This window comes from Olea europaea, unplaced genomic scaffold (assembly GCF_002742605.1).
Source record: "Olea europaea var. sylvestris unplaced genomic scaffold, O_europaea_v1 scaffold2938, whole genome shotgun sequence".
Classification (NCBI taxonomy): Eukaryota; Viridiplantae; Streptophyta; class Magnoliopsida; order Lamiales; family Oleaceae; genus Olea; species Olea europaea.
The window spans coordinates 84361-97014 of record NW_019247977.1 but is presented as its reverse complement, the minus strand read 5'-3'; the positions used below and the strand labels follow the sequence as shown (position 1 = coordinate 97014).

The 12654-nt window shown below is 44.8% G+C and overlaps 2 protein-coding genes across 2 annotated transcripts; one reads left to right on the top strand and one right to left on the bottom strand.

Moving 5' to 3' along the window:
* Positions 1–4083: 4083 nt before the first annotated feature.
* On the bottom strand, positions 4084–5130 carry LOC111384543. Its single transcript, XM_023008830.1, has one exon. The coding sequence runs from the start codon at positions 4563–4565 to the stop codon at positions 4131–4133; it is 435 nt and encodes a 144-aa protein (XP_022864598.1). The 5' UTR covers positions 4566–5130; the 3' UTR covers positions 4084–4130.
* Positions 5131–7240: 2110 nt separating this feature from the next.
* On the top strand, positions 7241–8327 carry LOC111384547. Its single transcript, XM_023008836.1, has 2 exons — positions 7241–7687; positions 7757–8327. The coding sequence occupies exon 2, from the start codon at positions 7757–7759 to the stop codon at positions 8318–8320; it is 564 nt and encodes a 187-aa protein (XP_022864604.1). The 5' UTR covers positions 7241–7687; the 3' UTR covers positions 8321–8327.
* The last annotated feature ends 4327 nt before the right edge of the window (positions 8328–12654 follow it).

Genomic DNA, 12654 nt, shown 5'->3' with positions numbered 1-12654 from the left:
CTAAACACCAGTCAACGACCTCTGTTTGGCCGTCCGTCTGGGGGGTGGTAAGCTGTACTCCTCTTGAGCATAGTCCCCTGAGCCCGAAAAAGTTCTTTCCAGAATTGACTCATGAAAATACGATCGCAGTCCGACACAATAGATTGGGGAACGCCATGCAATCTGACAATTTCTCGAATGAAGACCTTGGCCACCATGGGAGCCTTGAAGGGGTGCTTTAGACCAATGAAGTGGCTGTACTTACTGAGGCGGTCGACCACTACTAAGATAGTGTCCCAACCTTCAGACGGGGGTAGACCTTCAATAAAATCGAGTGAAATATTAGCCCACACCTTCTGGAATTAGCAGGGATTGCAAGAGTCCCTGGGGAGACAAAGACATGTACTTGTTCTGCTGGCACACATTGCAACGATCCACAAATGCCTTGACATCTTTTTTAATGCCCCTCCAATGGACCTCCCGTGCAATTCGTTTTTAAGTTTTGAGGAAGCCCGAGTGACCACCAACGCCAGTGTTATGATACTCTTATAGTATTATTTCTGTGAGTGGGGATGATTTCGGTACAACCAACCTGCCTTTGTAAAGCAGAACTCCCTCTAGCACAGAGTATCCTGGTTTTTCCTCCCCTGTCTGAATACTTGCGATGACCTTGCTTAACTCTTCGTCACTCGCTACTGCCAACCTGACATCGTCCAACTGTAACACTCGAGAGCTGGATATTGCCAGAGAACTCACTGTGGGCTCCACTCGGGAAAGGGCATCTGCAGCTTTGTTCTCTAATTTCGGCCGGTACTGAATTTCAAAGTAAAAACCCAAAAGTTTAGTCATCCAGATGTTCTTCACAAATTAAGCGCTGCTCTAAGAGGAACTTCAGACTTCGCTGATCAGTTCTTACTATAAAGCGTCTGCCTAGAAGATAATGCCACCACTTTTGGATGGAAAACACAATGGCCATCAATTCTCGCTCATAAACCGACTTGCATCTAGTTGCCTTTGCATTAAAACTCCCCCCAAACCTTGACCCGAGGCATCCGTTTCCACCACGAATTCCTGCAAAACATCTGGTAAAGCGGGGACTGGAACTTCGGTCATAGCTCTCTTTAGGTTGCTGAAAGCTTCCTCTGCTGCCTTGCCCCATATGAACCCATCCTTTTTTAGCAGCTCGGTTAATGGCCAAGCATCTTTGCATACCCCTTTACAAATCACCGGTAGTAGCCGATGAGTCCTAAGAACCCACGTAGTTCCTGAAGATTCCTAGGCGTGGGCCACTTGCACATTGCCTCCACTTTCGACTCATCTGTCGCCACTCCTTTACCTGATATCATATGGCCCAAATACTCCAGCTGGGACTGCCCAAATGTGCACTTTTTCTCATTCGCGTATAACTTGTGTTGCTATAAATATGTCAGTACCATGTCTAGGTGTGCTTGGTGTTCCTCAAGAGATTTACTGTCAAAGAAGACCAACACAAATTTTCTGAGGTAAGGTCGAAAGATATCATTCATCAGTCCTTGGAAAGTCGTCGGTGCATTCGTCAGTCCAAACGGCATAACAAAAAATTCATAGTGGCCCTCATGAGTTCGAAAGGCAGTTTTCGGCACACCTTTCTTCCTCATCCTTATCTGATGGTAACCTGATTTTAAGTCCAGCTTTGAGAAGATATTCGCCCCATGAAGCTCGTCCAGCAATTCATCAATCACTGGTATAGGAAATCTGTCTGAAATTGTTACCCGGTTCAGCGCCCTATAATCCACACAAAAACGTCAGCTCCCGTCCTTCTTTTTAACCAACAAAACAGGGCTCGAGAATAGACTACAGTTGGGCTGAATTATCCCTGCCTCTATCATGTTTCGGACAAATTTCTCAATCTCATTCTTCTGAAAATACGGGTAACGGTATGGCCTGACATTCACCGGTTCTGCCCCCGTTTGGAGCACAATCGCATGATCAAGGGAATGCACTGGGGGAAGCTTGTTGGGCCACTCAAAGACCCTGCGGTGGCGATGCAATACCTCTGTCAACTCGTCAAAACCCCTTATTCCTTTAACCTCGTCTTCCAGGCTCAAGCTACCCAATTCCAGCAGTACCCCTTGGTCACCTTCTTTAAAGTTCCTGACCATCGATTTATTGAGACCTGAGTCTTTTGTAAACTGGAGTCCCCCTGCAACACGACCAATTTTCCTTCAACATTAAATCCAGAGCGGGACCTGAGGAGAGGCCCAAGAGGCCTCTGCCTCGAGCTCCCTTAGCCCAGCATATAAGGGGGCCCAAAAAAATCTTGCAACCATTTTTTATTTTGTTTGGAAAACCCAATTTCAACAGTTTCTTCTACAGTTGGCTGCTCCTCCATTCCAATCGCCACGATTAGTCCGTCTGCAAGACTGCAACTCAAGGCCCTGCAACCACTCCTAAAATCTACCGGCGATGGGCAATGGCAACATCCTGTGGCGGTCTTGGGTTAGGGTCTTCTTCTATTATTGGACTCGTTGGTACTTGGTACTATTTGGTAAGTCATTTATGATTTATCTTCCCCAAATTCCAACCGACTGACGGCAATAATCAAGGCATGAATCCGATTCTGATGCTGTCATTTTGCTTCCATGCGTTCTGTATGACTGTATCATCTATCAATTTGTTTTCTTGCAATGTATGGTAATTGATATCCAAAATCCGACCAACCGCATAGTGGCATTCTGCTTCTATGCTTCAGCCTTTAGTTCAATGCTTTTGTTAATTATTATCTAATATGTATCAATTTGTTTTCTTGCAAAGTTTTAGGTATGAGATTTAAATTGATTTCTTTGTCTATTTGTTGAATCTTGATTCTTAAACTTGAAGACATTGGACATGTTTAATTGATTTCAATTGGTGAATGAAATTCTTAAATTCATCCATTAATGATGAATGATTAATGATTAATCCTGCCATGTTAAAGTAATTTAAGAGCAAGTGAACTTTGATTCTGTGAAGTAGGCTGCCTATGACTGTGAGCAATTGTAATCTAGACTCTAACTTTCCAAATTTTGTGTTGGGGTTTTTTGATAATGGAAGTTGATGATGATCCGATGATTGATTAAATAGGTAAGGTTAGGTGATGGAAATATAGATTCATTAGCTCAACTTAATGGATTTAGCTCTCTAGCATTTTTTTTTTTTTTATGATTTGGTCTATTTTTTAGAACATTTTTACATTATTATTTGATTATAATATACATATTTTAAATATTTCATTTTTTTGTTTTATTTTTTGATTTTATGTTAACAAATTTACTTACTTAAATCTCTTATAAATGTTAAAAATTAATTGCTTCGTATAATTTATGGGCCCAAAATTTGAATTTCGCCTCGGCTCCCCAAAATACAGGGTCGCCCTGATTAAATCTCATCGTCAACCTTCCCCAATCCACCTGTGTTTGACCGAAGGTCCCTAACCACGTCATTCCCAAAATTAGGTCGGTACACCCCAGCATAAGGGAGAAAATCATCCACCACCTCGATGCCTGGCAAGGCCACGACTAACCCCTTGCAAATTCCCCAGCCTTCCACCGTGGTACCTGTTCCTATAGTGACCCCGTAGCTGTTGGTTCCCGTCACTGGGATGTTTAGCTTCTTCACCAATCCCAATGATATGAAGTTGTGAATAGCCCCATAATCGATGAGCACCACTACTGCCTGTCCTAGCAGAGACCCAGTTACCTTCATCGTCCTTGGTGTGGTTAGCCCTACCACCGAGTTGAGGGATAGTTCCACAACCTCTTGCACTTCATTTTCGACTACCCCTTCCTCCTCTTGGACCACAAGTACCTGCAATTCCTTGAGTCGACATTTGTTACCAGGTTGGAACTTCTCGTCGCATTTATAGCATAATCCCTTCTCCCTTTTCAGCTGAAGTTCCGCATCCGACAGTTTCCGGTACAGCGTTCCCCCCTTTCCGACAGGCGGGCCCCTGTGATTGGGCGTTGATGGCTTCGAATGGGCTACTGGAAGTCGCTGGTACGAAGTCGCGTGATGGGTCTGAGCATTCTGGGAGTAATTGACTGGGCTGCAGGAGAAGTTATTTGTCTGGGTCTTTACTTTAGTTGGGCCGTATTGAAGCTCGGCTGATCAATTGCAGCACTTCTATCCTCAACTCATTGGGCTAGTACCATGGTATGGGCCAATCCATGGGGTTTCATCATCCTAACTTCGGCCCGTATAATAGGTGTCAACCCATTGACAAAATTACATTCCAGAACTTCTTCAAGGATCGGTGGCAGGGGAGCAGCCAGTGCTGCAAATTGGCGCCGATAATCCCTCACGGAGCTTACCTGCCTTAGCGCTAGCAACTTCTCCAGCTGGGTTCCTTCTTGTGACGTACGAAATCGCTCCATGACCAAGGTTTTAAGATCTTCCCACCGGCGCATGGGCTGCCTATCGTCCTCCCATTGGAACCAAGCCAGTGCCTCTCCCTCGAAGCAAACTGCCGCCGCCTCTAATTTCTCGCAATTCGATAATTGATTCATGTTAAAATATCGTTCTGCTCTGAAAATCCAGCCATCCGGGTTCTCACCATCGAAAATGGGCATTTCTAGCCTTCGGTTCCGGTCTACTTGGGGAATCTGAGGATGGTTCGTGGGGACTCTTCTCCTTCCTTCTTCTCTCCGTTTCAGCCCACTGCCCCATCAATACATCGATTTTTTCCATTAATGAGGCCATATCCTTCTGCACACCCTCTATCTACCCTTCCAGCGAGTCCACCCGATCAGACAGTGTCATTTTCCCAGGTGTTGGATGCTCTAATACCAAATTGATGGGACCCTGCTCTGGGATCACAGATTGAAAGGCTAAAATGAAGGGATCTGGACTGAATTTTAATGTTTATTGAACTGAAATGATGAACAAAACATGACCAGGAGTATTCGAGAGGCTTCAACTCTCCTACTAGACACTTGAATTTTCCATACCTCTACCCCTCCTTTCCCTTTTACATTTATTGACAAATTTTCCAACTCACTACCCTCCCCAACAACTAACAAATTAACAAAACGGCATGCACATGAATTAATTTCTGTTACTTAACCGACTTGGCTGCTTCCCTGTTTGGCATCTGACCTGGTTGCTTTTCCTTCGTGCATAAGTGAATATTACTGGAGGCTTATTAGGTGGGTATGCAGATGGGGAGTAAAGAATTAGTTCTTCAGAGTAGCCATCAAAGGACTGCTACCAAAAGAAGTAAAATTCATACCTTTTGATCAAAATGATTTTATTGATCAGCCAAATGGTAGTCATACCCAAAGCTTATCATCCGCAAAACAACTACCAAAAGAACAGGAAATAGAGAAAAAAGATGAGATACAGTAAATAACATTTCATTAGGGGATTCATGCCAAAGGATACAAATGCTTTAAACTGATCATTGTAATTAAGGTATCACCCGCACTAACACTCGTGGTAAGTAAATAATAATGCTGTCAGCTACAGCTTTGTCATGGAAAGGTACATCAGAAAACCAGTATGAAATTTATTTTCCATTTATGCTATCAAAAATCGTACCTGTAGATTTCCCGAGCTTGATGATTCGGATTGAGCACGATTGTAGTCTTCCGGTACCAGAAACAAAAGGCAACGAGGTGTGTTCTCGTTGTTCCTCCGATGCTTAAGTCAGAAAGAGAATTATAAGTGTGAGGCTATAAACTGGAGGATAATGAATAACGTACCTGAATGATGGTCCAAGGTTCTATATTTATAGAGGAAGGTAGTGTACTCCTAGTAGGATTGTGCCGGTTGGATGTTTTTATCCAATGGAATCCCGTTTGTAAGGAATGTCCTACTCGTAATGGAATTGTCTGATAAGTAGTGTAAGAGTTGATATAGAGTTATTGGGTGTTTAGGTGTTCGTTTATTAGGCACATAGGTCTAGAAAATCTATTAATGGAATATGTCTCGAGGACTTATTCTCGAGGACCATGGGGTGATGTTAATAGTCGTATGAGTTTTCCTCGAGGACCAAAACACCCGAGGACTAGAAAGATCCCGAGGACATATGGCAAAAAGGTGAGTGGAGCACGTATGGAGTCCTCGGGTATACCAATATTGGTATCATCATTGGCCCCCATGCACTCCTCCTAGAGATCGAGCGTTAGGATGGGGTGCACATGAGTTACGAACACTTTACTTTAGGCAGCTTCGTCGAGAAGTGCTAGCTGACGATAAAGGTCGGTATTGATATGACCGTTGCAGAGAATGGGCTTGGATTTTTGACACGTGTCTTCATGGACAGTTGTAGATAGCGACCTTTGGCCTCCCGTCATTTTCGCCTATAAATATTGCTATTCTCACCTTCATTTTTCACTTTTACCCATTGTAAATCTGAGTTCTGTGAGGTTGTGCTCGAGATAAATACTCTGGGAACTTCTCAACTCGTCGGGAAACTCCAGGTAAGGCTCGAGACTTCTAAGTTATTCCATAAGCTAGGTCTTAAGTTCGTTAAGCGATGTCGAGTAGTGAGGGTCGTGATTCATCCAGTAGTTCGAGTAGTAGTGAGGATGTAGGAACGTCGATAATACCGACGGCTATTCCCCTAGAGGCTACTCCTGAGGCTCAAGTTAATATGATCTTCGAATATCTCGATGAACCCTGTAGGCTGAAAGAGCACTCAGCTATTGATGCGGCTAGGGAATATGGTATTATGCCTATCTGTGATGTTAGATTTCCTGGCCCCGAGGATAGGATTATTCGACCTCGTCGAGGGGAGTTTGTTATTTTTAGGGAGACCCTTAAGGCTGGCTTTAGGTGGCCCCTTCACCCCTTTTTTATTGCTTTGTTGGTCGAGCACTCCATGTGCCCGGGGTAGTTAGTGCCCAACGCCTGAGAATGCTCATATATTTTTTTTATAGCATGTAGGTTCTTAGGTATCAAGCCCAACATCGACCTCTGTAAATTAGTATTCGAGCTTAAGAAACATCCTCAATATACTTGTTTTGGCTATCTCTCGACGATAGGGGGTTTCAAGGTCCCGAGGATGGCGATTTCTCTGAAGGGGTGGAGGGAGGGGTAGTTTTATGTAATAGCGCAAGAACCCGACCTTCCTTTCTGGCCTGATTGGGGAATCCCCGACTCCGAGAAGTTCTGTGAGGGCTAGGTACATCTAGATGTGTTGGAAAAGCATAGGAGGATGCTAGTGGGGCTTAGCCCCTTTTTCTCGACGATGAAGGAGATTGGGGAAGAGGTTATAGACCTGGCAAATATTAGAGGCGTCGAGGGTAGGGATATTCCCTTATTTTTTGCGAAATAGCTTGACCTTGTGCTCGTTCTAAAGTGTTGTAATTTTGCAGGCATATCGTTTGATCCTCGAGCCCTCCGGAATTTTGTCAGCACGAGGGCTGGTGCCCATCCACAGGGGCAGCCCCCGACGGAGAAGAAGGGCAAGAAAAGGTCTCAAGGCACCCCTGAGCGAAGTGTGAGGAGGCCTGGCGAAACATCTCGAGCTCAACCTCAAGTCTCGACCCCTTTGCAGCCGAGCCAAAGATCTCCAACTCCTCGGGTCGTTACTCCTCAGCCTCCTTCTGAGGTGGTCGACCTTGAGGATGATCCGTGTCTGACCGGGGACTTTGATCGTTGCAACCTCACTCCTGATCTTGTGAACAAGTACAAGGAGGAGGTCAAGCTCAAGGATGGAGTGAAGGTCCTCGAGCGTCTTACTGTGAAGGTAATCCTCGAATATTTGACTTCAGCTTTTAGTTTCGTCATCGAGATTAATACTTATTTTCTTTTTCAGATGTTGAGTGTAGCTCGAGGGCTTTCTCTTCAAGGCATCGAGGAGGCCAAGAGAGCGGTTGGGGTGGAGACCTCCATGGCCTCCAAGGACAGGAGGATTCTTGACCTCGAGGCTCAGGTCGAGGTTCTATTGAAGGAGCGTGATGACGCGAAAATAGAGGCTGCTAAGGCCAGGGATGACCTTGATGTGGCAAAGGATGAGGTTGAGGGTGTGAGGCTCGAGCTTGTCCAGAAGACAAAGGATTTTGAGCGCGAGCTCGCGGATGTAAAGGAGAAGGCCTGGGAGGAGTTTAAAACCTCCGAGGATTGTGATAAGATCAAGGGCGAGTACGCGTTGGGGGCGTACTTCCATGCTCTAAAGGAGGCCCGGGCCTTCATCCGTTTGAAGTTACCCGACGTCGCTTCGGATGACCTGAAGACCGTGCCTTCCATTGCTGATACCTTGGAGCTCTTGGGTGCAGAAGATGGAGGAGGATCAGGTGGAGATGACGATGAGGAGGTCCTTGAGGACGATGTACAGATCGACATCCACAACCTCGACCCTCCCCTTGGCCATATTGGATAGCCCCCACCCCGATCTTTTGCTTTGTAATTTTTGTTTTTTGAACAACTTTTTTGCTCGATGAATTGTACAATGTTTTACTATTATTGAATGGTCATTGCCTTTTAGTTATGAACTGCAAATTAGTCATCCCGGCCCCTGGGACTTCAAACATCTCGAGCAAACAAACTGAAAAGTAATTCTCATGCGAAGTCCTTGGGAGAATAACTCGAGTACATTAACTTTAAAGAAGTTATGTACTTATGTGACGTCCTCGAGGGATTGATATTCTCGAGGACTTTACGACTCGAGCATATTAACTCAAAAAGAAGTAATGTACTCATGCGACGTCCTCGAGGGATTGATATATACTCGAGGACTTCATAACTCGAGCACATTAACTCTAAAGAAGCAATGTACTTATGCGACGTCCTCGAGGGATTGATATTCTCGAGGACTTTACGACTCGAGCACATTAACTCAAAAAGAAGTAATGTACTCATGCGACGCCCTCGAGGGATTGATATATACTCGTGGACTTCATAACTCGAGCACATTAACTCTAAAGAAGCAATGTACTTATGCGACGTCCTCGAGGGATTGATATATACTCGAGGACTTCATAACTCGAGCACATTAACTCTAAAGAAGCAATGTACTTATGCGACGTCCTCGAGGGATTGATATTCTTGAGGATTTTACGACTCGAGCACATTAACTCAAAAAGAAGTAATGAACTCATGCGACGCCCTCGAGGGATTGATATATACTCGTGGACTTCATAACTCGAGCACATTAACTTTAAAGAAGCAATGTACTTATGCGACGTCCTCGAGGGATTGATATTCACGAGGACTTTATGACTCGAGCACATTAACTCAAAAAGAAGTAATGTACTCATGCGACGCCCTCGAGGACTTTACGACTCGAGCACATTAACTCTAAAGAAGCAATGTACTCATACGACGTCCTCGAGGGATTGATATTCTCGAGGACTTTACCACTCGAGCACATTAACTCAAAAAGAAGTAATGTACTCATGCGACGTCCTCGAGGGATTGATATTCTCGAGGACTTTACCACTCGAGCACGTTAACTCAAAAAAGAAGTAATGTACTCATGCGACGTCCTCGAGGGATTGATATTCTCGAGAACTTTACCACTCGAGCACGTTAACTCAAAAAAGAAGTAATGTACTCATGCGACGTCCTCGAGGGATTGGTATTCTCGAGGACTTTACCACTCGAGCACGTTAACTCAAAAAAGAAGTAATGTACTCATTCGACGTCCTCGAGGGATTTGTCTAAAAAGATGGAAGACTTTTATATGCCACCGAGCATTACTATAACGATTTGTGCTCGAGTATGTTGTCTGGTCAATTTTTTTTATTTTTTATTTTTATGAGTGGTTGTGTAGGCCAAAGCTTTGGGTACTTGCTCGGGGCAAGGCTTTGGGTACTTGCTCGGGACAAGGTTTTAGGTACTTGCGCGGGGCAAGGCTTTGAATGCTTGCGCAGAGCAAGGCTTTTTAGGCGCTTGCGCGGGGCAAGGCTTTGAGTGCATGCACGAGGCAAGGCTTTTAGTGCTTGCTCGGGGCAAGGATTTTTGAGTTGCTTGCACGAGGCAAGGTTTTTGGTGTTTGCTCGGGGCAAGACTTTAGGTGCTTACACGGGGCAAGGCTTTTTGAGTTGCTTGCACGGGGCAAGACTTTTGGTGCTTGCTCGGAGCAAGGCTTTTGATAAGAAGATCATATTTCAATGAATAGCTTAATTCTTATTGTGCTTTGAAAATAGACTTAGCTCGCAGGCCTGACAACTGAAAACGTGAACCTTGGCACGCAGGCCTGACTAACAAAAATAAGACTTGGCACGCAGGCTCGAGAACTAAAAATGTGAACCTTAGCATGCAGGCCTGACTACTGGGAATTGATTACCTGTAATAATTTTTAAATTTTCGGTGTTCCATGGTCTTGGAAGTGGTCTTCCTGATGTATCCCTTAAACTGTATGCACCTCCTTGAAGCTGTCGTATGATTTCGAAGGGCTATTCCCAAACTGGTTCTAGCTTGCCCGGAGCATGACCTGCTGCTTCGGCCTTTCTTAACACAAGGTCTATGGTCTTGAATCTCCGTGTCCTCACTTTTTTATTGAAATACTTTGTTGTTCTATCTTGGTAAGAGGCCATTCTTAAAGCTGCCTGATTGTGAACTTTTTCCAAGAGGTCAAGGTGTTCAGTGGTGCATCCTGCACCTTCGGGCTCAAGTCTTCTTTGGCTGGGCAACCTGACTTCAATAGGGATGGTGGCTTCAATACCGAAAGCCAACATGAAGAGGGTTTCCCCGTAGCAGTTTTGTGGGACGTTCTATATGTCCAAAGTATGGAGGATAACTCGTCAGACCAGGAACCTCTTGCATCTCCGATCCTTGTACGGAAGTCTTGTAATATAATCCGATTGGTTATTTCGGCAAGACCATTACTTTGAGGATGGGAAACTGATGTTAGACGGTGATCGATCCCTAGGTTAGAACAGAAGTTTTTAAATTGTGCATTGTCAAACTACCTGCCATTATCAGTTATGAGGACTTTCGGTATCCCGAACCTGCATATGATGGATCTCCAAATGAAACTTCTCAACTTAGGCTCTGAAATTGTTGCTAAAGCCTCGGCCTCAATCTACTTAGTGAAGTACTCTACAGCCACAACCACAAACTTCAATTTTCCCCTAGTTATTGGAAAGGGACCAAGGATGTCAATAACCCACTGCTCAAATGGGGCTGTGCAACTAATGCTAGTGAGGTCCTCTGTGGATGGCATTGCCAAATCTTTGGCACTTGTCACACTTCTTGACATATTCCTGGGCGTTTTTTTCATGGTTGGCCAATAATATCTGTTACGTGTTATCATACTTGGCCAATCGACGTGGGCCTATGGCCCACTCAATCCGAACCACGTGGCACTCTAGCCAAAGTGGGCTAAATGGCCGATGCCCTTTATGCCGAAGCTAGTGAAACTAATTGAGCCTCATCTGTCGAGGCCTGTGAAGATTACCGAAGCCCTATAGCGAAAGTACTACGTGTTTGACAGAAGCCTTAAACATGAAGTAGAAGCCTCCGAACCATGAAGCGACGTCTTTCATGGTCACTTCTCCCAAGAGATCTCCTACATAAGGATCTGGTTAGAATGATTGATGGAACGTTTGTCATAAGTACATATGTCAGGTCTTATTACTAGCATGGGGGCTCTGCACAAGCAATAAATGCACAGCAAGCTAGCTAGTCAAGAGTGATACCTAGGATTGTATGTTTGAATTGAGAAGATGAGGCCACGTGTTACCTCGTCTAAGGGCTGTCATTTCACATGTAACACTATAAATACTTCCTTTGTATAACATCGAAAGGCTAATGCAAGAATCAATACAAAAAAATCACATTTTATTCTCTGATTATCTTTACAATATAATACGAGTTCACACACATTTACATTCACTTTCATGAGCACTGATTGGTAATTATTGTACAATCGGATTAAGAACGTCCCATCTGATTCCGAAAGTTCTTGTCCCGCGTCGTTGAGCTGCTCCCACGCGCTTGATTCGTTCGTTCTAGACCGTCCACGTGTCTTAGCGTGTAGGACCTTCGCTCACGTGTGCGCGGGTGGGTCCGGCATCTGTTGGCAACACTTTTTGGGGTCAATAGATTGACACAGTCTGTGGGAAACCATACTATAATTACGAACAACCTTGTGGTGGAAGCTTATTGAAGAACATTTGGGCACACCCTTGAAAAAGGATTTGTTCTTGAAAAAGAACAAGAGGAAGCCCCACAACTTAGCAAAATCTGAAGTCAGACGAAAATAAAATGAGTTTAAACGAAGACACACCCCCCAGGAGGGTAAGAGAAAACGCAAATGTACCTCCTCCACCTGCTGCCCCAGCAGCTCGGCAAAGACTCCACCACCACCAAAGAAGAGGTGGAATGTGGGTAACGGCCCGACTGTCAAGAGAAATGGCTGCCATGGCGGCCAAAATGAGAGACATTGCTAGCCAAAACTTGGCTATGAGGGAGCTCATGGCCCAAATACAAGGCCAGGGGAGCTTCCCCATTCCTCCATACGCCCCTCAGGGGCACTACTAGCAAGAAGACGAAATTCAAAGTTATAGAACTGCCTCGTCGGACTATAGCCGAGGTAGAAGCCCATTTGAAAGGGAAGTGGAAGTTGATGTTTCCTCCAACTACGCTTCTGGTCGACCCACCGAGGTCCCATTGAACCATGATAACTTCCCACCTCCATATGAGCAAGAGTCAAGACATAGGAGGGCAGGCAGTGTATTTGACAGAATCAGCCCCGCTAAACCGAGACTT